We start from the raw sequence: 23,198 nt of genomic DNA, 5'->3' as shown, positions 1-23,198 counted from the left end.
CTACATTCAACAGTACACAGATAGTATGACCAGTGGGATTAGTCCTAACTTACATGGTCATTTTTTTGCCACAATAGAGCATATTGCCACAATATAGCATACTGAAACATGCAACTGCCATACAGAAGCTTAAGTAACACAAAACATCAAAAAGCTGAATCAGGCCTAGGGAATTAGGAAGGAAAAGGAAAGGAAGGAAATCAGTTTGATTTGGCAACTATAAAAATAGGCTGACTATTGCTTATCCAGAATTGCAAAATCTAAAACACTCCAAAATTCAAAACTTATTTCATGGGTGGCTAAGATAGTGACACCTTTGCTTTCTGATGGTTCCGTGTACATGAACTTTTTTTCATGTGCAAAATTATTTAAATTATGTAAAAAATCTTCAGGGTATGTGTGAAAGCTGTATACAAAATACAAATGAATTTTAAATTCTGAGCAGGCATCCACTCAACCATCTGCAAAATCTTAAAAATAAAATACCAGATGATCCCAGAAAGATATTTACTTAACCTGGCAAATACAATATCTAACCATACAGGGAGAAGACACTGCAGGAAAATACTAATATATATGGGCTCTGTGGCCAGAAAACTCTTAGCCCAAATATGGAAAATAAAAAAAATATCCCAATCCGATTGTTATAGATGAATCACTAATAAAACTGTTGGATGTAATAAAGATGGACAAACTGACTACCTGGTTAAATGGAGAGTCATTGGAAACAACAGAAAAGGAATGGAATTTAATCACGGAAAACAGCAAGAACAAATGGAGGTGAACAAGACACAACAAGCAACATACAAAGCAAACTATATTAGACTACACAATTCAAGAAAATGTAGAATTTCATATATACACTGAAGCTATTCACACAAAGAACAAGAAAGTAGAAGTGGACAAAGGTAAATAATTAAGTCACACAAACCAGTGAGACAACTGGAAGTCTAGAAATAGAACATATAGATACGTTGGTAATTAATAACAAATAAAACTAAATAAACAAATAAAACAAACAATTAAATAATATATTTTTTCTAAATAACAATTAAAGTAAGTGATTATTTGTTCTGATACAGGTTTCAATTTGTTTTACGGTAGTTGTTTATTTGTACTAATACTGCATTCAATTTATTTCAAGATATAAAATGCATTGCATGAATATAATCAAACAATCAGACAATGAGTGGTTATATATAATATGGAATTACCAATGTCAAATGTATGGTATGGAAACTCCTTTATAGATGTAACAAAAATGTATATCTCTTATATAATATATTTAATCCTATTATTAATAAAAATAACATTTATAAAAAAAATATAATGAATTTCACATTTACACTTAGGTCCTATCTCCAAGATATCTCATTGTGTTTATGCAGATATTCCAAAAACTGAAAGAATACAAAATCCAAAACACTTCTGTCTCAAGCATTTGGAGTAAGGGAGACCCAATCTGTATAGATCTGGGTGTGCAACCTGTGGACCTTCAGATACTATTGGACTGTTCCCATCATTTTTCACTCTGGCTGGAACTGATGGGAGTTGCTATCCAAGAATACAAACTGCTCACCTTTAAGGGAGACAAATGTAAACTGGCCATTATAGAAAAAAATAATAAAATAAATTACTTATTGAAGACTTATCTCTTGGGCTTGCTGGAAAATACTGGGTACTATAAAAAGATAGTTAAGAATTATTATTATTTTGCAATATTTCAGAGTTTGTGTCTCAAGTTTTGGTCCATGGTTAAACAAGACTATCTTTTCTTGCTACCTAACATTTTTCCTATAACTGTTCATACAAATGGAGGACTGAAGAAGGATGGAATGAACTGCTAGGAATACAAAAGAGTACGTATATACAGAAAGGCAGAGTCCTTTGCTGCCTAGCAGTGAGGCAACAGCTGCACACACATGGGCTGTCCATGCATTCACCTTTACAATGGGTACAGGTGAAGTAGGCATGAGACATGGACAAGCCTAGAAGGCTGCAGAAACCTTTTAGATGTGTTCATCCAAATCTGCTTACAAGCCTCTGTTCAGATGTTGGTGTTCTATGTGTAAAGATGTTTAATACAGAGGTGTAAGAGGACTTTTGAGGTGGAGCTTGTGTGCTCATTCACATGCCATACCTTCTTTACCTGTATTTGTGGTACAGACAAATGACTGCAAACCAGTAGAGTGATCTTCAAATCTAAGATCTTCCATTCATACCTACAATCAAGGAATTTAACCACAAAACACAATGTTTCCCAGAAATGTCAAGGGTTTGAATGAAGAATGAAGACACAGCTGATAAAGCTTGGATATTATTTGTCTCAAGGTCTGCTGATCCATACAATGAGGTAATCCAGTTGAAGAAACTGAAACATTATGAGGCAATATGTCCCACAGCAATGCTGAGGCATAATAGTGTTTGCTGCAGGGCAAAAGAATCTCATATCCCAAGTATTTTGCTGTGGTAGCAATTCCAGTTTATCTCAGAATAGCATGAAGCAACACAGCAGAATTCTAAAAAATGGAATGTTGTGGCAGAGAGTCACAGTTACAACACTTTGATGGTGCTGCTTGTAATATTGTCAACATTACTCCTGTGGGTAATCTGTGACAACTATTTTCTGACACAAGTACAGATGTGGAATAAAATTAACAGCAAACACTGCGGCATTCCTCACGAGAGACTATTCAGGAAGATAATATGTTCATACATCCCTGTCACCCCCCTCAAGAGCTTATAATGAGGGTAAGAAAAAGAGAAGAGTAAGTATACACTTTAATTTGTCACTTCAGGCTTGCTAGCACTGTTCCCCAAGAGGTGTGCTTCACTTCCAATTGCAGATAGCATAATTATCAAGGATTCCTTTTTGTCCTCATCTGTTCCCAAAGACAAAAAATGAGGACAGATACTTAAAAGTAAGAATCCACGCCCTCCTCAGGATTTTACCTATGCATGTTAGTTATAAAAGTAATGAGAAAAAGCAGTTACAGGGAAAGAAAGAAAATGTTTCACAGATTGTTTCCTACATTTTTTTGCATATAATTTGTATCTTAACAAACAGCCTGAATTTGCATCTGATCAAACAGCCTGAAAATATGCAACTGGAAATGTTAAGAACAAAAATGAAGGTATCAATGGATTGGATCCAGACCTATTCATACTTAGAACAGACTCAATGAAATCAATAATAAATAACGTAGTCAAGACTAACTTCAACTAAGTCCCATTCATTTCAATAGGTGTAATCTGTAGCTGTAACTAGGGAGTTTATCACATTGTTTGTTAAACCGGCTTACCTGTAGCCGGTTTAAATCTTAAATCGGGAGCATCCTGATGTTATCAGATGGATTTGGCCGCCTAATCTGCCACCCAGGTGCATCCCGGGTCCATCCCCGCTTCCATGAGGGCTCCTCCCAGCTCTTTCGGATCCAGTTTTCTGATTTAAGAAAATGGGTGCCAGAGTCCTCCTGGAAGTGGGGATGGACCGAGGATGCACCTGGGTGGCAGATTAGGCCAAATCCATCTGATAACATCGGGATGCCATCTGATTTAAGACAGCTAGAGGTAAACCATGAGTAATAAGAAAAGTGATGCGGTAAACTCCTAGGTGTGAATCCAATCTACAGAAATTCAGGAAGCTTTAAAACACTGTCACAATCTCCATTCCACTCCACCCTATCTCCCAACACAATAGGTACCTTAACATCTGGCCTAGAAGACTGACCACATTCAAATTTACAACTGCATAGGACCAGTGTGGTATAGTGTTTTGTGCATTGGACTGTGACTCTATGGATATCAGGATTCAAATCCCTGCTCAGCCATAGAAACTCACTGGGTAAGTTTGGGAAAGCCGCAGTATCTCAGCCTCAGAGGAAGGCAAAACAAACATCCTCTGAATAAATGTTGCCAAGAAAACCCTGTGACCGGTTAGCTTTAAGTTGGAAAAGACTTGAAGGAACACAACATAAAAAAACAACAACTATCTTTCTCTTCTCTTTTCCTGCTTCATATTATTCTTAGTTTCTCAGTTTTCAGAGCAATTATATTATTACTCTTGAAGTAAACTGTTTTACTCTTGCAATATAAATAGTTTATCTTGAAAAATAAACAGATTTATTATGGCATGAGTCATAACAGAACATTAGAGTACACTTTGCTAGATGTATAAAGTGAGATGGTAAAATTGGTGGTGCTATTCTGCAGTCCTCTGGTGGGGGACCTTTGGTTCTCCAGATTTTTTGATTAACAACTACAATAATCCCTGGCCATTTGCCATATTGGCTGGTACTTCTGTATACTGAAATCTTGAATATATCGAAAGCCAAAAATTCTTTAGCTCTGAACTTGTGTAATATATCATTTCAGTCATTATATAATGTGCTGTGATTGCAAATCATGTTGCTCAAATAAGCAAAAGAACAGTGGTACGAAATGAAGAAGTTGTTGTGGTGTTGCACCTTCAAGTCATTTCTGAATTATGGTGCCCCTAAAGCCAATCTATTGTGCAGCTTTCTTGGCAAGACTCATTCAAAGGAATTTTGCCGCTGCCTTTCCTTGAGGCTGAGAGAGTGTGACTTGTCACCCAGTGGGTTTCCATGGCTGAATAGGGATTTGTACCCTGGTCTCCAGAGTAGTAGTTCAAGACCCAAACCACTACACCATGCTAGCAAAAATTGCACACAAAGGAATTATCCAAGATAATTAAAACTATGTATCCCCATGCCTTAAAATCATCAAGCACTAACTGGAAGAGGACTTTACTGGCCAGTACTCCTGCTTATACAGTACATGATACAATATGGGTCTGGTTTGATCACTATCTCTTTTTTATATATTGGTTAGGATACCATTGTTCTTCTGTTTAATGGAAACATATAAAATAAAAATGGAGCTGTAACCTTGAAATTGACAGATGTGAGGAAGAGATCACAAATTTTCCATTTTTGCATTCCTCAGATACATATACTATTGGAGATCAATTCCTTCTTATTCAAACTAAGACAAACTGCGCTAGCCATCTTACTGAACGGTTTCCTTACTGGCTAAATGCTAAATTACACATGACAGTATTTGTGCTTTTTAACAAGCACCCTTAACTTACCTGTTTTATTCCAAAGAAAAAACAGACTGGTTTTCCAATGAAAGTCTCTTCATTCTAACTGCTGTTTACTCCTGAAAGTTCTGCTTTCATGTAAATTGCATTTTTAGTGCAAAAAGCAACCAGAAGGAAGCTATTTACATCAGATAATCTATGTGTGTGTTGGGGGGGGGGCTAATTCAAATTAAATACACATTCTAGATTAGAGGCCCTGGAAACCTTCTTCTCCAAAATGAGAAAACCTATTTAAAAGCATGAACATCATCACATGTAACTTGGCCTCTGAAGCTATTTGAAGTACCAAGAAATAAGCCAGAATCTGTTACAGTCAAGTACAGTCTACTATTTGAAGACAGTATAATGTACTTGAAGACAGGTCTTGAGCATTTGATTTCAAACCCCACCATTTTATTGAAGATGAGAAATTATGTTAGCCTACATTTTGTCTTTGAGTCTAGTATATCAACCCACTTGCAACTTTTTAAACAATGACTGCTTAGTCTATTATTCATCTCATTAACAGGGTTGCCCTGAGTCGAGATCAATTGGAAGGCAAATAACAAAAAAGTCTAATATTCCCCCCCCCAAAAAATCCAGCTATTTGCTTTTAGACCAAGCAGCTCTGTTATGGAAAACAAAAATGCAATATGCAATCAGTATCAACCAGCTCTACTTCTATCTTAGTTCAGGAAACATTATTATTATTATTATTATTATTAACCTTTATTTATGAAGCGCTGTAAATTTACACAGCGCTGTACATGCAATCTTTTTAGTTAGACGGTTCCCTGCCCTCAGGCTTACAATCTAAAAAAGACATGATACAGAAGGAGAAGGGAGTGGTGACGAGAAAGGGTAAGAGGTCCAGCAGTTCCTCTCAACCTCCGAGGCCTGGACCAAGGCAGATGGACTGGAGGGAGGGCAAGGCTTCATAATGGATGGTTAATCATTATCCAGGGAAAATACATAATCACAAGTAGGATAATACATATACAGTACATAGGAATACAGGAAATGGATCGATAAACAGCCAACAACAGAACATCAGATAGTAAGCGACAATTATGCGATGCCTGGGAAGGCTTCTCTGAATAGGATGGTTTTCAGCTCCGTTTTGAAGCTGGTTAAAGAAGTGATGGCTCTTGCTTGTGGAGGAAGAAGGTTCCAGGAGTGAGGGGCAGCAAGTGAAAAGGGGCGAATCCGGGATGGGGCAGAGGAAATCCTGGGCTGAGACAGCAGACCTTGACTACCAGAACGGAGGGCCCTGGTGGGAAGGTGAGGAGAAAGAAGGTCTGATAAGTAAGGAGGGGCCAGTCCATGGAGGGCTTTGAATGTCGACAGCAGGAGCTTATACTGAATGCGGAAAGGGAGAGGGAGCCAGTGAAGGGATGCCAACACAGGAGAGATGTGGTCAGAGCGGTGGGTGGAAGTGATAATGCGTGCAGCTGAATGCTGGACAGAGATTAAAGGACGGAGGTGAGAAAAAGGAAGCCCAGCCAGGAGGACATTACAGTAATCCAGTCGTGAGATCACTAGGGCATGGACCAGGATCTTGGCAGTAGAGGCAGTGAGATATGGTCGGATTTTGGCAATATTGTACAAAAAGAATCTACAAGCCTTGGCTGTGGTCTGGATCTGAGGGATACACGACAGAGAAGAGTCAAAGATAAAGCCAAGACTGCGGGCTTGCTGGACTGGTTGAATGGAAATGTTGTCCACAGAGACAGAAAAGGAGTGTTGAAGGTTGGGCTTAGGAGGAAAGACAAGAAGCTCCGTCTTGGACATGTTGAGCTTCAAACGCCGATGGCGCATCCACTGTGAGACAGCTGTAAGGCAAGATGAGACTTGCTGTTCAAGCCTTGGAGAAAGGTCAGGGGCAGAAAGATACAGCTGGGTGTCATCGGCATACAGATGGTAGGAAAAGCCAAAAGAGCTAATGAGTTTTCCTAAGGACAGTGTGTAGAGAGAAAACAGAAGGGGACCCAGAACAGAGCCCTGGGGAACTCCAACAGATAAGGGAACAGGAGAAGAAGTCTGACCCCCTGCAACCACTGCAAAAGATCTGCCAGACAAGTAAGATCTAAACCAGTCGAGAACAGAGTCTGAGAACCCAAGGCCAGAGAGTATGTCAATTAGGAGACAGTGATCAACAGTGTCAAAGGCTGCAGACAGATCGAGAAGAATGAGAACAGAGTAAAGGCCATTAGCCTTGGCCTGTAAAAGGTCATTCGAGATCTTAGTGAGAGCTGTCTCTGTAGAATGCCTTGGGCGGAAACCAGACTGAAAGGGATCAAGGATGGAATTGGCTTCAAGAAACTCAAGACAGCGCGAATAGACAACCCGTTCCAAAACCTTAGAAAGAAAGGGGAGAAGAGAAATCGGACGATAGCTAGACAGAGAGGAGGGGTCAAGAGAAGGTTTTTTCAGAATTGGGGAAATGAGAGCATGTTTGAAGTCCGAGGGGAAGGAGCCTGTAGAGAGAGAGAGATTGAAGATATGGAGGAGCGAGGGCAGAAAGGAGGGAGCTATAGAGATTAGAAGACGAGTAGGAATAGGATCAAGAGGACAGGTAGCAGGTTTGGAAGAGTTCAGAAGTGTAGAGAGTTCATCCAAAGAGGCAGGAGGAAAGACAGAAAATTTGTTAGGGGAAGGCGAAAGAAGATTAAGAGCAGTAGAAGAATCAGGAGGGACTATCTCAGAGCGAAGAGTGGTAATCTTAGAGATGAAATAGTTAGCAAAGTCATTAGGAGAGAAAGATGAAGAGACAGGAGGAGAGGGAGGTTTAAGCAAAGTGTTGAAGGTGGAGAACAAACGCTGCGGGCACTTCTCATTGGAAGAGATCAGTGATTTGTAATAATTCTGTTTTGCCATAGAGAGGGCGCGCGAGAAAGAAGAAAGAACAAATTTGAAATGGATAAAATCAGCCCACTTTTTGGACTTTCTCCAAAGACGTTCGGCCGCTCTAGAGCAGGACCGGAGAAACTTAATGTTGGGGGTAAGCCAGGGCTGAGGCCTAGTCTTAGAGGAAGAAGTGCGTACAGAGACAGGGGCAAAATGGTCGAGAGTTGAGGAAAGAGTGGAGTTAAATAAAGACATAGACATGGCTTACCTTTGACACAGGACCGCAGGTCAGCTGGAGAATCTGAAGACTGTGATGGCACCCTGAATATTCCTGTTCGGAATGAAGCCAGGCAGTCTGTGAAAGCAAGAAAAAGTGGCTTGTAGATATGCAATAACCCCTACAACCACTATTTCACCTGCAAAGCAGCTAAGAACTGAGCTACAGGTTCAGTTCAGTTATACTGTAGTCATTCCTTCAATGTACTAGTTCAGACTGCTGATGGGTAGTGTTGCATTTTTCATAAATCTCTCAAGTATCACATTAATACCAAGTAACAGCCTTTCAGACAGCCTTTTCTCTTCCTTACTACTCTTCCATGTCCAGGACAGGAATGAAAAATGCCACCTTCCTCCTGTGGTCTGACCTTGGAGCTATAAAACCAAGATGGTGTATGCAATGTTGTTTTGCTGCTTGTACAGGTCAGCCTTGACCATTTTTCAGGGCACAAAATATCTTTCATGTTCAAATTGAAGATAAGAGATAAGTCCATCCAGATTTTCAAAATAAGTTCATTCAAGATTTATTAATTATAACAGCTGGTGATGAAATTATGATTTTGCCAGAGTTTACATAATCCTATACCATGAGTGTAGTGCTAACTACAGGTGATTTTGTTTTAGTACATGGTATCTATTTAATTCTACCTAATTCCACCATTACAAACTGCCCCACCTCTGCAAATATTTTAGACATGAACAGCCCATATTGAATAAAACCATATATTAAGACAAGGGGTGTATTCACACTGCAGAATGAAAGCAGTTTGATACTACCTTAACTGGCATGACTCTATCCTACAAAATCCTAGGATTTGTAGTTTTGTGTGCCTGGTCTGTCAGAGAGTCCTGGTGTTTCATCAAATACAAATTCCAGGATTTTGTAGGATAGAATCATGGCAGTTAAAGTGGTTTGAAACTGCTTTAATTCTGCAGCGTGGATATACTCAGTGTAAAGTAATTGTGTGATCACCAAGAAAGAGTGTAAGTTAATCCATTATAAAGAAATCCTAACTCAAATATAGACAAGGGGTAATATAGCTCAAGAATACAGACTGTGTTTCACATTCTATGGGAAATGTAAGCAGTAGAAAATCAAGAAGCAATCAGCCATTTTTCTCCATATTAGTTAGACACTGGCAGGAATCTATTGGGTACACTATGTGAAAATAACTACACTGGCATAAGCAGTGGTAGCAGAAGGAAAAAGGCCTCAGGGCACAGAAGGAAGTAAGCCACTGGAGAAATAAACTGTTCAGAGCCAGCAGAATTTGTCTGCCTTCCCTTGCCACCTCTGTGCATTGTTCACCAATGGTAGCTTAAACAATCCTACACATATCTTTGTTGTTGCTGTCTGCCATCAGTTCAACTTGAACAACCCTACAGATATGTTTATTAGTGGGTTTTTCGGGCTATGTGGCCATGTTCCAGAAGAGTTTCTTCCTGACTTCACATATGTTTATTGTTGCTATCTACTATCAATTCAACTTCAACTTATGACGACCCTATGAATGAGAGACCTCCAAGAACTGTTCTTACTGATTCAGGACCATGACTTCATTAAGACAAATAAAAGGCTATGCTGATAGTAGCATGACTACTGGTTGGCTTTCCCAAGTCAGACAGGTTTTTGCTGAACAATCAGACTAAATGCGTCAAACAACTACTGGGCAGTAGCATTTGTAGATGGTGACACTGCGGAAGATCTCTCAGAGGCAGCAGCAGTGGCACTTTAGCTAACTCTTGTTAGTATTGTGCAGGAGGAGGCAATGGCAAACTGCTCCTAAAGCTTCTTACTTTGAAAGTGCTATGATGAGATAAGCCAAAATGAAACAAGAGATCACAAGATACTATTCCCTATGCATATGTCATGAGGAATATTGTAAGTCCCCTGTTACTTAATTTTATCTCTTTCTGATCATTTACAGAAACAATGAGGGTAGGATCAAACCTGCCATTTCATGATCCATGGTGCCTTGATTTGATCCCTGTACTGCTAGGCTTCTTGTTCAATGACACACAGCCATATGAAAGCCTCTTATTTCATATTATTTATAGAAAAATGTGTAACCCATCCATATATCCCAGAAATGAGGGTGCCTACCAGCCATTAAAAACCTTACAGAAAAATAACTTAAGACCTAATCAAAAATCAACAATCAACTTCCAAAGAACATACAGAATAAAAAATAAAAAATATCCAAATACTAGATGACTCCCTGGAAATAGGATAATTATTTGGATGTTATTACTGGTACATTTGCCAGATCATTACTTTATAACATGGTGTTTATTTGTGAACATTAACTATATATTCCCATTTTTAGCCTTATTTTCCACTGAAGAAGACTCTAGTTGAAACATGTTTGCATATTTTAATACTTTTTATTTTGTATGTTCTTTGGAAGTTCATATACTTCTTATTTTCCAAGCACTATTGATGTTGGATATTTTTATACTTTTCATTTTGTATGCATCTAGGAAGTGTATACACTCCTTGTCATTTGTGTATTTTGGCACAGTGTATTGCTTTGCCTACACACTGTTTATCTGGATGCCAGGAAATTGCTGTTACTACATCATATGAATATTTTAAATATTAAAACTTTCTTATATGTTACTCAGGCGGGGTACAGACGGGCAGGGGAAGACGTCTTGGAGGTGTATTCTGCTGAATACGGAGCCTCCAGACCGCCCGCCCCGGGGGCGTGGCTAAGGTGTATGGGGCTTCCACATGGGGGGGGAGTGAAGACGCCTCACCTGGGGCCGTTTCTGACCCGCAGTTTCCATACTGCCGCCTCGCAGGACGCTGCAAAGAGAGAGGCAGCTTCCTCACGGGCGGCCAAAAACTGGGCTTTTTTTTTCTTTTGCCGGCTGGCGGATGCGCAGCTGCGGCGCTCAGCACCGGCGGCAGAAAGCCTATGTGCACATTTAAAGCGCCCAAACCCCTTTAAACTTTTTCCCCCGCCCTGCCCAAGAACAATGGTGGTCTCCTGCCAGCTGGTGATCAGCTGGTGTTGGCATCCTTGTCCGCTTGCACGTTGCTAGTGTCACCAGCATCGTGGATGCCTCCTCTCCTTTGGTCCCGTGCTCTTGCTGAATCTGCAATGCACAGCCACAGCTGTCGCCGCTGCCACCTCTGTCCCCCTGCCATCCCCCATCACCTCCCTTGTACATATGTAAATATTTAAAGTTTTAGCGTTTTTTTATTGTTAGGTGAAAATGGCACAGGAATGTGTGTAGGGGTTCACTTTAAATTCCAAACTTTCCACGATTCTAGCAGCGCATGCGTACATGTTGCTCTAGGGTTAGGGTTAGGGTTACGAGCATTAAAATAGAGTGCAGCTGTGCTGCAGCTTCCACATCTGCATGGCATCTGACGCTCTAATTAGAGCCTCGGTGCAAACTGCGCATGTTCCAGGACCCCGACTCATTATGCAACACAGCAGACACGGAGCTTTTAAATGGGCAACTTAAATTAGCAGCGTAACAATTCTGGCGTACCGGTGCAGCAGCTTATAGACGGAGCTGCACAGTTGCGCAGTATAAAGAAAAGAAGCGGGAAAAGCAGCACCTTTTTAATGCCGCTTCTTCCCGCTTGGGGCGTGCAGGCGGCGTGTTCATGGCGGCATTCAGGTAAGGGCCGTCTGAAGGCTATACCTTCATGACGTCATGAACACACCCCTTTTTGCCCGTCTGTATCCCGCCTCAGTGAACACTTTTTCCTAGACTTTTCTGTTTGCCAGGCTGCATCTGTATCCCACCCTTCTGTCAATGAGGTCATGCTGGTGTACATGTCTCCCTACAGTTCACCTTATCCTCATACCAAGCCCAGGGCTATTCACACTACAGAATTACAGCACTATTCTTCCACTTTTAACTGTCGTGGAATCCTGGGATTGGTACTTTAGGGAAGGGCGTTTAGAATTCTCAGCCAAAGGACTGCAGTGCCTCACCAAAGTACAAATCCCAGGATTCCAAAGGACAGAACCAGGACAAGTAAAGTTGTACAGTAGTGCTATTATTGTGTAGTGTGAATGGCCCGAGATCATGTAGTTGTGGTTTTCATACATGTCACAGTTATAGTCAGGGAAGAAGCACACATATGGTGTGCATAAAGAGATGATTAGTCACCTTTTAATGGCAGAATTGCTTCAAGGATCATTTCACATGGTGTTCCATGGCCTAAATCCATTACAAGACCTAGCTAGAGTAGATCTACTGAACTGATAGACTTTGCATAAGCATTCATTGACCCAGTTTATGGATTTACTTTATTCCACAAAGATCGTATGCATCTACTCTACTTGGGGCTAGAAGTTGAATTTAGGCCTTTGTCTAGTGAAATGCAGTTGAAAAAGTGAGACAGAAGGCCAGGAGTGCATTTCACAGCCCACTCTGAAAACAGAACACCTCACAAACAGGACCACACCAACACAGAATAATTGTTCGCTGTGATTTCTGCTTTCAAAGAAAGCCATAACTGGAGGCACTGACTGCACAGGCATATACTTCAGGAATATAATCACATTAAAGGAGCTTGTTAACAGTACTGTTTCATCTCAGTCATCTTTCAATTTTCTCCTTATGTCTTCTAGACACTAAAATAACAAAACTGTTATCATCCAAATGTGGAAAAAATGGCCTGTGTTTTTAAAATGATACTTACCTAAATATATGGGATAGAAATGATCCTGTGTTTTAGGAAGGAGAAAGAAAATTCTAATTAGAATGTTAGTCTAATATCATACACAGTCTAATAGGAGACACAGTTTAATTGCATACATTGTTTAGCAGGGTAATTAACATTTACTTGTGCTGTTACTTTTAATAGGCCATAAAGGAAATGAATTTACTGTATTTAGTATTTGTTGCTTCTTTGATTGTGCTTAGAAGATGTTTAATCAAACTTAGGTCTTCAATATGCAAAGGGCTCTTGTAGCACCTTTGAGGTTAAGGGAAAGAATGTAGACTTGGTTTACTTCCCCAGATGCACAGGGTGAACTGAAACCCAGGAATGACCTCTGCAATCAGACTGTAAGAATAGCCATAGAAATGCAAAATGTGTGGACATGGTGATCAGTTTTAACTATGTTTTAGTAAACTAAAACTATTTTTTAGTTTTAATTGTGATTGTTGAGGCACAAAGGCAGGAGTAAAGATGTTGCATAAGGCCAGGGTGGGTGGACGACCATATGACTGGTGGAAGAGTTTTGGAAAGTGGTGTGTGCAGGCTGAAACCCAGGAAGGAGAGGATTTTCAATGTAACTCTCACATATTTATTAAATTTTCATAGAGAGGAATAGGCTTGATTAAAAAATATATATTTTTAGCATCACCCTGATTCTCCAGGAACTAAGAACAGATAATCCTTTCCAAAGATGCAGTCAAGAGCCTGTAACTAAGGTTGCATCTACACTAAATAATAATAATAATAATAATAATAATAATAATAATAATAATAATAATAATAATAATTTATTTGTGTTTCCCCACCTCTCCCAAAGGATTGAAGTGGGGTTACAGACTACTAATGATTGCAGTTTGACACCGCTTTTAACTGCAGTGCCTCAATGGTATAGAATTCTGTAATTTTGTTCTTTTGTGAGATACTGTAGTCAGGCTCTCTGTCAGAGCTCTGGGGCCACAAGAAACTACAAATACCAGGATTCCATAGCATGAAACCATGGCAGTTAAAGTGGTGTCAAAATGCAATAACCCTGCAGTGTAGCAGCAGCCTGAGTAAAAAAATCTGGGGTTTACATAGCCCAAAGCCGCTCATCCCTGAAGATTGCTTAGCCAGCGCTGCCCTCCCAGTTCTAGTGCTGTCACTATGGCTGTGCTGTTACTGGCAGAAATGGGCTGACACTAGTGTGCATAGGTTGCTGTATTGTACAACCTTATTATGTGCTTTCAAGTAATTTCTGACTTATGGTAACCCTAAAAGTGAATATATCACAGGGTTTTCCTGACAATATTTGTTTAGAGGGGGGTTTGCTTTTGCCTTCCTCTGAGGCTGAAATGATCCTGTGTTTTAGGACTTGTCTGAGGCTACTCAGTAGTTTTCTACAGATGAGCAGGGATTCAAATTCCAGTTTTCAGAATCATAGTCTAATGCTCAAACCACTACAACATGCTGGCTCTCTATGCAACCTTAACACATATACTTAGAAATTGTTTTAAAAACCACAATTTAAAAACTGTACAATTTAAAACAATACAGCATCATCTTAAACGCTCTTTCATTAAACCTTCAGGTTTTTTTCCAGGTTTTTTAAATGAAAACAAATAATTATCTACATATTATAAACAGTCTTCTCTTCAACATTATGGAATTAAATTAGTATAAGAGAAAAGAAACCTCCTATGTTAAATACACATTGCCTGCACCTGCACTTCAGAAATAATCCAGTTTGACACCCTTTAACTGCCATGGCTCCATGTTACAGGATTCTGGGAATTTTCTCTGTTAGAGAGTGCTGGTGCCAAAAGAAACTACAATCCCCAGAAGCCCCTAGCACTGAGCCATGGCAGTTAAAGCGGTGTTTAACTAGATTATTTTGGCAGTGTGGATGCAGCCATTTTCACTGAACTTTCAGTTCTAAAAGCATGCCAGAATGAAAAAAGAGAGGCTTCACCTGCTGATAAAAGGACAGCAAGAAGGGAGATATACTAGCATTCAGAGGGAGAGTTTATTTGTCTAGAGGCAGCCATTGAGAAGACCCTATCTTGTGTCCCAATCAACTGTACCCCTGAAGGTGGTGGGACTCAAAGAAGAGCCTCTCCTGAGGAAAGCAGGGGCTGGGCAGGCTCATATGAGGAGATGTTGTCTGTCTAGACTGGACTAACATAAATAGGGCTGTATCGGTCATATCCAGCACTCTGAACTGTGCAAATACTATTTCGTTACAATAGTATGCTAATGCTGTAAAAAGAAGTAGGCTCTTTTACACACTTGTGTAATGGTGAGAAGAGGAAGCAGGGATTTATGTCTCACCACCCCTGTCACTGTTCTCACTACTTTCTATATGTACTGTCTGCTGCACAGCCTTCCTCTATTTATGGCGGCACATCCTAGGATTTAGAATTTGCATAACCATTGACAAGACTAGAACAAGAAGGTGGCAGAAGGGTTTTCATGCTTAATATCTCTCCTTGCATATTAATATGTTTATGAGTGTGATGCTATATTATATTTATTAATGGAAGACAACTACTTCTTTTAATTTTTAATATTTGACAGCTACACCTGTGGCTCAAACTGTAATCCAGTTTGAGACCACTTTAACTGCCCTGGTTTAATACTATGGAATTCTGGGAACATTTTGTGAGCCATTTAGCCTTCTCTGTCAGACAGCTCTGATGCCGCAATAAACTGCAATTCGCAAGTTTCCCTAGCACCAAGCCAGAGCAGTTAAACCCGTCGCAAACTGGAATATTTCTGTGTTGTATTATTATTATTATTATTATTATTATTATTATTATTATTATTATTATTAACCTTTATTTATAAAGTGCTGTAAATTTACACAGCGCTGTACATACAGTCTTTTTAATTAGACAGTTCCCTGCCCTCAGGCTTACAATCTAAAAAGACACCACACAAAAGGAGAAGGGAGTAGTGGTGGGGAAGGGAATGAGGTCCAGCAGTTCCCCTCTACCTCTGAGGCCTGGACCAAGGCAGGTGGACTGGACGGAGGGCTTGGCTTCATAATGGATGGTTAATCTTCATCCAGGGAGGCAAGCGATAATTATGCAAGGCCTGGGAATGCTTCTCTGAACAGGACAGTCTTCAACTCCGTTTTGAAGCTGGTTAAAGAAGTGATGGCTCTTGCTCGTGGGGGAAGAAGGTTCCAGGAGTGAGGAGCAGCAAGTGAAAAGGGGCAAATCCGAGATGGGGCAGAGGAAATCCTGGGCTGGGACAGCAGACCTTGACTAGCAGAACGGAGGGCCCTGGTGGGAAGGTGAGGAGAAAGAAGGTCTGATAAGTAAGGAGGGGCCAGCCCATGGAGGGCTTTAAACGTCGACAGCAGGAGCTTATACTGAATGCGGAAAGGGAGGGGGAGCCAGTGAAGGGATGCCAGCAAAGGAGAGATATGGTCAGAGTGGTGGGCGGATGTGATAATGCGTGCAGCTGAATGCTGGACAGAAATTAAAGGACGGGGGTGAGAAAGAGGAAGCCCTGCCAGAATGATGTTACAGTAATCAAGTCGTGAGATCACTAGGGCATGGACCAGGATTTTGGCAGTAGAGGCAGAGAGAAATGGTCAGATTTTGGCAATATTGTACAAAAGGAATCTACAAGCCTTGGCTGTGGTCTGGATCTGAGGGATACACGACAGAGAAGAGTCAAAGATGAAACCAAGACTGCGGGCTTGCTGGACTGGTTGAATAGAAATGTTGTCCACAGAGACAGAAAAGGAGTGTTGAAGGGTGGGCTTAGGAGGAAAGACAAGAAGCTCCGTCTTGGACATGTTGAGCTTCAAACGCCGATGGCGCATCCACTGCGAGACAGCTGTGAGACAAGACGAAACTTGCTGTTCAAGCCTTGGAGAAAGGATACGGGTGGAAAGATATAACTGGGTGTCATCGGCGTACAGATGGTAGGAAAAACCAAAGGAACTAATGAGTTTACCTAAGGACAGTGTGTAGAGAGAAAACAGAAGGGGACCCAGAACAGAGCCCTGGGGCACTCCAACAAATAAAGGAACAGAGGACGAAGTTTGACCACCAGTGACCACTGCAAAAGATCGTCCTGACAAATAAGATCTAAACCAGTCAAGAACAGAGTCTGAGAACCCAAGGTCAGAAAGTCTATCAACTAGAAGACAGTGATCAACGGTGTCAAAGGCTGCAGACAGATCAAGAAGGATGAGAACAGAGTAAAGGCCATTAGCCTTGGCCCATAAAAGGTCATTCAAGATCTTAGTGAGAGCTGTCTCTGTGGAATGCCTTGGGCGGAAACCAGACTGAAAGGAATCAAGAATGGAGTTGGCTTCAAGAAACTCTAGACAGCGAGAATAAACAACCCGTTCCAAAACCTTAGAAAGAAAGGGAAGAAGAGAAATCGGACGATAGCAAGACAAAGAGGAGGGGTCAAGAGAAGGTTTTTTCCAGAATTGGGGAAATGAGAGCATGTTTGAAGTCTGACGGGAAGGAGCCTGTAGAGAGAGAGAGAGAGATTGAAGATATGGAGAAGTGAGGGCAGAAAAGGAGGAGCGATAGAGATTAGAAGAGGAGTAGGAATTGGGTCAAGACTATAGAAGCAAGCTCCAGTGACTTCAAAGGAACTTACTCTTAAGTCAATTTGTTTATGACTGTAGTCTTAGAATTAATTCCACCAGGGCTAGCCTGAAGAAAGAGAGCCCTCCCTCCATGATATTGTAACTGTCATCCTTCGGCCTGAGAGGGAGTGACAAGGCAGGCCCAGCTCCATCAGGGCTAGCCTGAAGAAGAAGAGCCCTCCCCTTCCAGTCAATTTGCCTTGGTCCAGGCCTCCCACCACCATTCCCTTCCCCTTTTGTGTCATGTCTTTTAGATTGTAAGCCTAAGGGCAGGGAATCGTCTAATTAAACATAACAATTGTAAGCCGCTCTGATAGTCTTTAGGGCTGAAGGGTGGGGTATAAATACCATAAATAAAATAAATATTCAGTAAGTTTTAAGTACTTCACATAAATCCCGTCAATCACCTTTATAACAAACCTGCAAAGCAGAATATTGTAAAAGCATTATCTCCATATTAATGTGAGAACAAGGTAAAAGCAAAAAAGAAAGGAGCTTGCCCAAAGGCATTCTAGTAAGTTCATATCAGAAATATCTTCTGAATTAAGGACTTTCTAGCTTATACCCTCTGGACTTTAACAATAATTTATGCCACTGGCCACTTACTGGGTGTTCTAAAAGCACACACAAAGTGCTATGCTAAAGCTAAGCAAGTTTTACCTTGGACAACACCAGGGAACCAAGTTATTTCCTGAGAGGAAAATGGAATATAAGTGAAATAAATTTCATAAGAGCAAGGACAGGTTTAAATATAAATAAAATTACTGAAATAGAAAAAAGGGGGAAATTCCCACATGCCTTATAGTCAGTTATCTAACAACCTGGCTGTACCTCGCAACTGGCACATTATTTTAACTTTCTAGATAGGCTTCTTGCATTTAGGTTGCTTTGCAATTTATTATCATTATATAAAAATATGAGCTTATTAAGATATCTGTCAAATGAATATGTGTATCTTGAACACTAGAAGTGAATCAACAATTAATCAAAGCTTGGCAAAATCACTTTTTTGGATTACAATACCCAGAAACCCCTACATACAATAGTTAGTAGTCTACCACAGTGGTAAACTATCAAAATAAGTTTGGACAGAATCAGACTATGCTTCATTCCTTAATAACTGTTTAATGTCTTTATATTCCTTACCGTTTCAGGGTTATTTTCAAATATTTCCCTGGCTTCTTCTTTATTGCAGTATTCTTCAATACATTCCCGTTCCAAATTCCCCTTCTTACTTTCTTCCATAAAGGAATTTGCTCGACGTTTTCGGACCAGAAACTCTGAGGCATGATGCTGAGATAAAACTAAATAAAAACAAACATTTTGCATTTATAAGTCTCTGTTGTTCCATCAAGCAATGTCACAGAACAAATATTAAAAGTCAAGGTTTGGGGAGCCACTGGAACATTGTCAGAAAAGTATATGGAACAGAAATAAAATGCTAGGATTGCTTTGTGAATGTTTGCTTTGTAAAATCCTGAAAAAACAAACAGCTGATAAGCACAAATGAAGTCAGCAAATTCCCCTTTAGTGGAGATCATTATGAATGAACCCACACTATGAAGGCTGGAACAGTTATGTGATTTAGTCAACTTCAGTCAAGGAGGGGGGCTGTGACTATAAAATCCCCTCTTGCTTTGGAAGTGGAATTAACTAGACTTGAAGATATGGATCAGAATTTGTTTGGAAAGAAACAAGAAAAAGGAAATTGCTCATCTTTTAAATGGCAAACTGGAGCCCTCCCTCTTGAGCAGATTTTCCTAAAGAGAGCATACCATCTGAATGTCCAAATTTGGCAGGGACAGTCTTGATTAAACACCTATCATCCCCCCTTTTCAACTGTTTTTAAAGTGCACAGCTTTTCCTCTTCTCTTTCCACTTTCCTCATTTGCTGCCCACTTACTTTAATCACCATAAACTGAGTTCAATAATACAGTATTAGTTTGCACTTAACTCAGCAGGGGAGAAGAGGAAAGAGTGGGAGGATCTTTCTGAGCCAGTAGGCTCAGGCAGAAGCAAACTGCTCCAGCCTCTCCTAGCTTGTCAGTTCTTCTTCATTAATACATTTTGCCATCCTAAACATACTCTGATGCTTGGCTACACATGTCCTGATTTTCATCTGTGAAATGTTGGAGGCTATGAGAGAAGGCTCCAGGGAGTGGAAGTGTGGCCTCAAACATTTACTGTAAAGCAAACACCACTGGCAGTCATTTCATGCAACAGATTTCACAGTGATATGTACCCAGACACTTCAAGAACATTACAGAAAACACAAGTACAGTATCTCCTTACTAAAGTAATCAGTTCCCCAATTGCTGATACAGATTATAAGTGCCACAAATATCTCTTTTCTAATCACTCCCCCAATCGCTGTATAGATGATGAGTACCAACAGAACCTGTGAGAAAGAAATGGAGTGGGGTTGCCATGCCAAGGATGATCAATAACAACAACAACAACAACATTTTCTTACAATTATCACTTCTATTCCTATCCCCCCCCCCCAAAAAAAAAAAAAAAAGACAGCCTAGTGCTGACTAAATATAAGCAGGAGGGCAGCAGGAAAGTAACACTGGAAAACTGGCAAGAGGTCAGTGGAATGAAGTACCACACAGATATCCCTGTAGCATGTTTATCCACATACCCTTCCCAACACTGGATTATATGCCAACAACAAAAGCCAAAGGGGAGAAAGAGGGATGCTTCGTTTCCAAAGCAATGTTTGTCCTGGGCATGCACAACAGGCAGAAGAAAGTCAACACAAATTGACATGCAGTGCACTACTGTGAGAAAACAAGGACACTCCAATTTCATTAGGCTCAACACGATTCTCCTGGTTGGCACTAAGGAGCTTTTTTTTGTCTTCCATTTTCCTGACTTTCACTGTTTAAGTTTTGTTGTTTTCTCTGACCACCATTCAAAAATACCCATTTATTTTTAAAAGAAGATTTACTAAATGGTTTAGACCTATACAAGTACTAAAATTCATTTTGTGTGTGTTTGTCAAGGATGCTTTGACATTCACTCAATACACATATTGAAAGATGCTTTGATATACACTCCATACACATACTGAGGATGGAGCAAGCTTGTTTTCTGCTGCTCCAGACTAGGGTTTTTATTACACAAGGCTCACAAAGCACTATTTGCAAGGAATAATGGCATCCTTGGCCCTTATTTACTGCACAATGCCATGTCTGTCATGTAGCCGATGTGAATTCCATCAGTTCCTGGAGTGCACCTTTTAACTGACCCATCAATGCCTCCCATTTGCTTTTCCACTATGGGTTTCTGTGCAATAGGAGGCTCAGCAGACTGCTTTAAAGAGTTGAAAGGCATGCATGTGCTGGGTAGGACATACAGGGGTCAGAAGGTGGCATTGTGGCAGTGGTGCTGAAAAGAGATTGTATGACCATTGAATGCCACAGTAGTGCCAAGGTACTATTGAAAAAAAGTGTGATAATAAATAATGCCAAATTGGTATGCTTCTTTTCTTAAACTAGCATGGCTGCAGTAGAAGTGTAGGCGAGTGTGATAATATCCTAGGACATAGAGCAATGGATTTAGACTACAGGAAAAGAGATTACACTTAAACATTAGGAATAATTTTCTGACAGATCTGTTAGACAGTGGAATATGCTGCTTAAGAGTGTAGTGGAGTTTCCTTCTTTGGAGGTTTCTAAACAGAAGCAAGATGGCTATCTGTTGAGAGTGCTTTGATTGTGTCTTCCTGTATGGCAAGGCAAGGAGTTGGACTGGATAACTCTTATGGTCGCTTCCAAATCTATGATCACTAACTGTTAGCTGAATAAACACATTTGTTTTGAAATTCCACTAAAAATTACACCAATCATCATCATCACCAATGTTCTCCCACATTCAAACACTTGCAGCTAAAAATTCGCAACATACAAAGTTTAAAATGAGATTAAACTATCAAACAATTTAAACCTGTTGAAATGCAAACCATTAAGTGAAAAACACAGGAAATCTAGCACATTATGAAAGGCCTTTTCTGACTGAGCAATGAGTTGTCCAAGGCCTGCCCAAAGAACAGTTTACCTGCCTAAGGAACATAGCTAGGAGGGTGCCAGTTTAACCTCTCTGGGAAGAGAGTATGATAGCCCTGGGGGCAGCTACTGAAAAAACCTTCTCCAATGTTTCCACCATCTGTACCTTAGAGGGTGATGGGACATCAAGAAGGGCCTCCTCAGAAGATCTCAAGACATAGGCAGATTCATACAGGGAAAAGCCATGTAGGGCTTTATAGGTCATAACCAGCACTTCGAATTGTCTCTGAAAATGGATCCATACCAAGTAGTGATGTTCATTAAGGGACACTTCAATATAAGTAATTTCTAAACAATGGAGAATGACAGGACATTTCATTCTTATTTTAAAACTTTAATTCCATTCAGTAGAAGAACAAGAGAGGCTCTATCCCCCCACCAACATGTATACATGGAGTACTATATATAATAATGAATTTCAAAATAGAAATTGTTAGGAAAAAAACCAACATATTTTAAAATAATTTCCCTTAAACTAAATATTTTGTGTATATATAGTCTGATGTCCAGAGAAATCTCTTCATTGCTGAGAATATAGTAGTATTGTTGGCAAGATTCAACTTCATTGCTGGCTAGAAGGATAAATGACTGACTCCTATTTTCTCCCCTTTGACGTTTATTTTACTGTCAAGAATCATACCAGTGATATCACAATTTTCTAACCGTTAAAAACATCCTGCATGCTTTCTTTTTGCTACTCTTTCAAATTCTAAGGTGTCTACCATGATGTTCAAGTGAATTATCATTTCCCTAGAGCCCACTGGAACATGCTAAAGGAATCTCACACTAGGACTATCACAGCAGTATTTTTTTTAAAGACAGGATTTGTGGTGTGAGGAGAAATAACATGTGGCTCCTGGGAAATAGCCAAATAAGGATGAGAGTAAGGGAAGTACCCGTATTTTCCGGCGTATAAGATGACTGGGCGTATAAGCTTTTCTATTTAAACTTTTCCATTTAAAATATAGAGTTTGGGATATACTCGCCGTATAAGACTACCCCTCTTCCAACACACACCAAATAAAAATAAAAAAATCAGATTTGATTTCAATATGGTAATTTTAATTAAAATGCTTATGACATGCAGATACTTAGAAGGAAAACTTGTTGTATACAAAGCCTGCTTGGATTGGTCAGCTCTCCCTGCCTGCCCATCCCTCTCTGTCTCCAAGATTTTCTTCTACCGTACTTGTACAGCGCCTCCCTTCCAGCTTTCATATGGTCACTACATATGCCGCAGCCGTTTTTGAGCTCCCCCCACCATATGCGGTGACCGCAGATATTCCATTCTGGCTCGGAGGTTTCAGCCCTATAAGAGAACACCCGGCGTATAAGATGACCCCCGACTTTTGAGAAAATTTTCCTGGGTTAAAAAGTAGTCTTATACGCCAGAAAATACAGTATGTATCTGAAAGATATTGATCGCTCATTCCAAATTGCCCCTAGTGTAGTACAGCTAAAGTGGGAACAATAGCTAGAAACACAGAACCAAAACTGAAGTATGAAAAGTAGCATTACAATCCCAGTAATATAGCAATGGTATAAACACCACTTTGTAGAACAAAGGCAAGAATGAAAAAGCCCATAGTTGATGAATGAGGATGTAAAGGGTTGTTTGAT

The 23,198-nt window shown here is 40.2% G+C and overlaps 1 protein-coding gene across 1 annotated transcript in view; it reads right to left on the bottom strand.

The window, feature by feature from the left end:
* The window catches only part of LOC121917185 (vitamin K-dependent protein S-like), a 76,317-nt gene that overhangs the window by 40,198 nt on the left and 12,921 nt on the right, over positions 1-23,198 (bottom strand). The window contains exons 2-4 of the mRNA XM_042442908.1: positions 18,655-18,812; positions 12,894-12,918; positions 8,217-8,303 (exon numbers count right to left, since the gene is read on the bottom strand). Of these exons, the coding sequence (XP_042298842.1) occupies positions 8,217-8,303; positions 12,894-12,918; positions 18,655-18,812 (270 nt within the window). The remainder of the gene's footprint in view (positions 1-8,216; positions 8,304-12,893; positions 12,919-18,654; positions 18,813-23,198) is intronic.

Source organism: Sceloporus undulatus, unplaced genomic scaffold, assembly GCF_019175285.1.
Source record: "Sceloporus undulatus isolate JIND9_A2432 ecotype Alabama unplaced genomic scaffold, SceUnd_v1.1 scaffold_12, whole genome shotgun sequence".
NCBI classification, from domain to species: Eukaryota; Metazoa; Chordata; class Lepidosauria; order Squamata; family Phrynosomatidae; genus Sceloporus; species Sceloporus undulatus.
The sequence above is the reverse complement of the archived record's forward strand: the minus strand, read 5'-3'. Positions and strand labels throughout refer to the sequence as shown.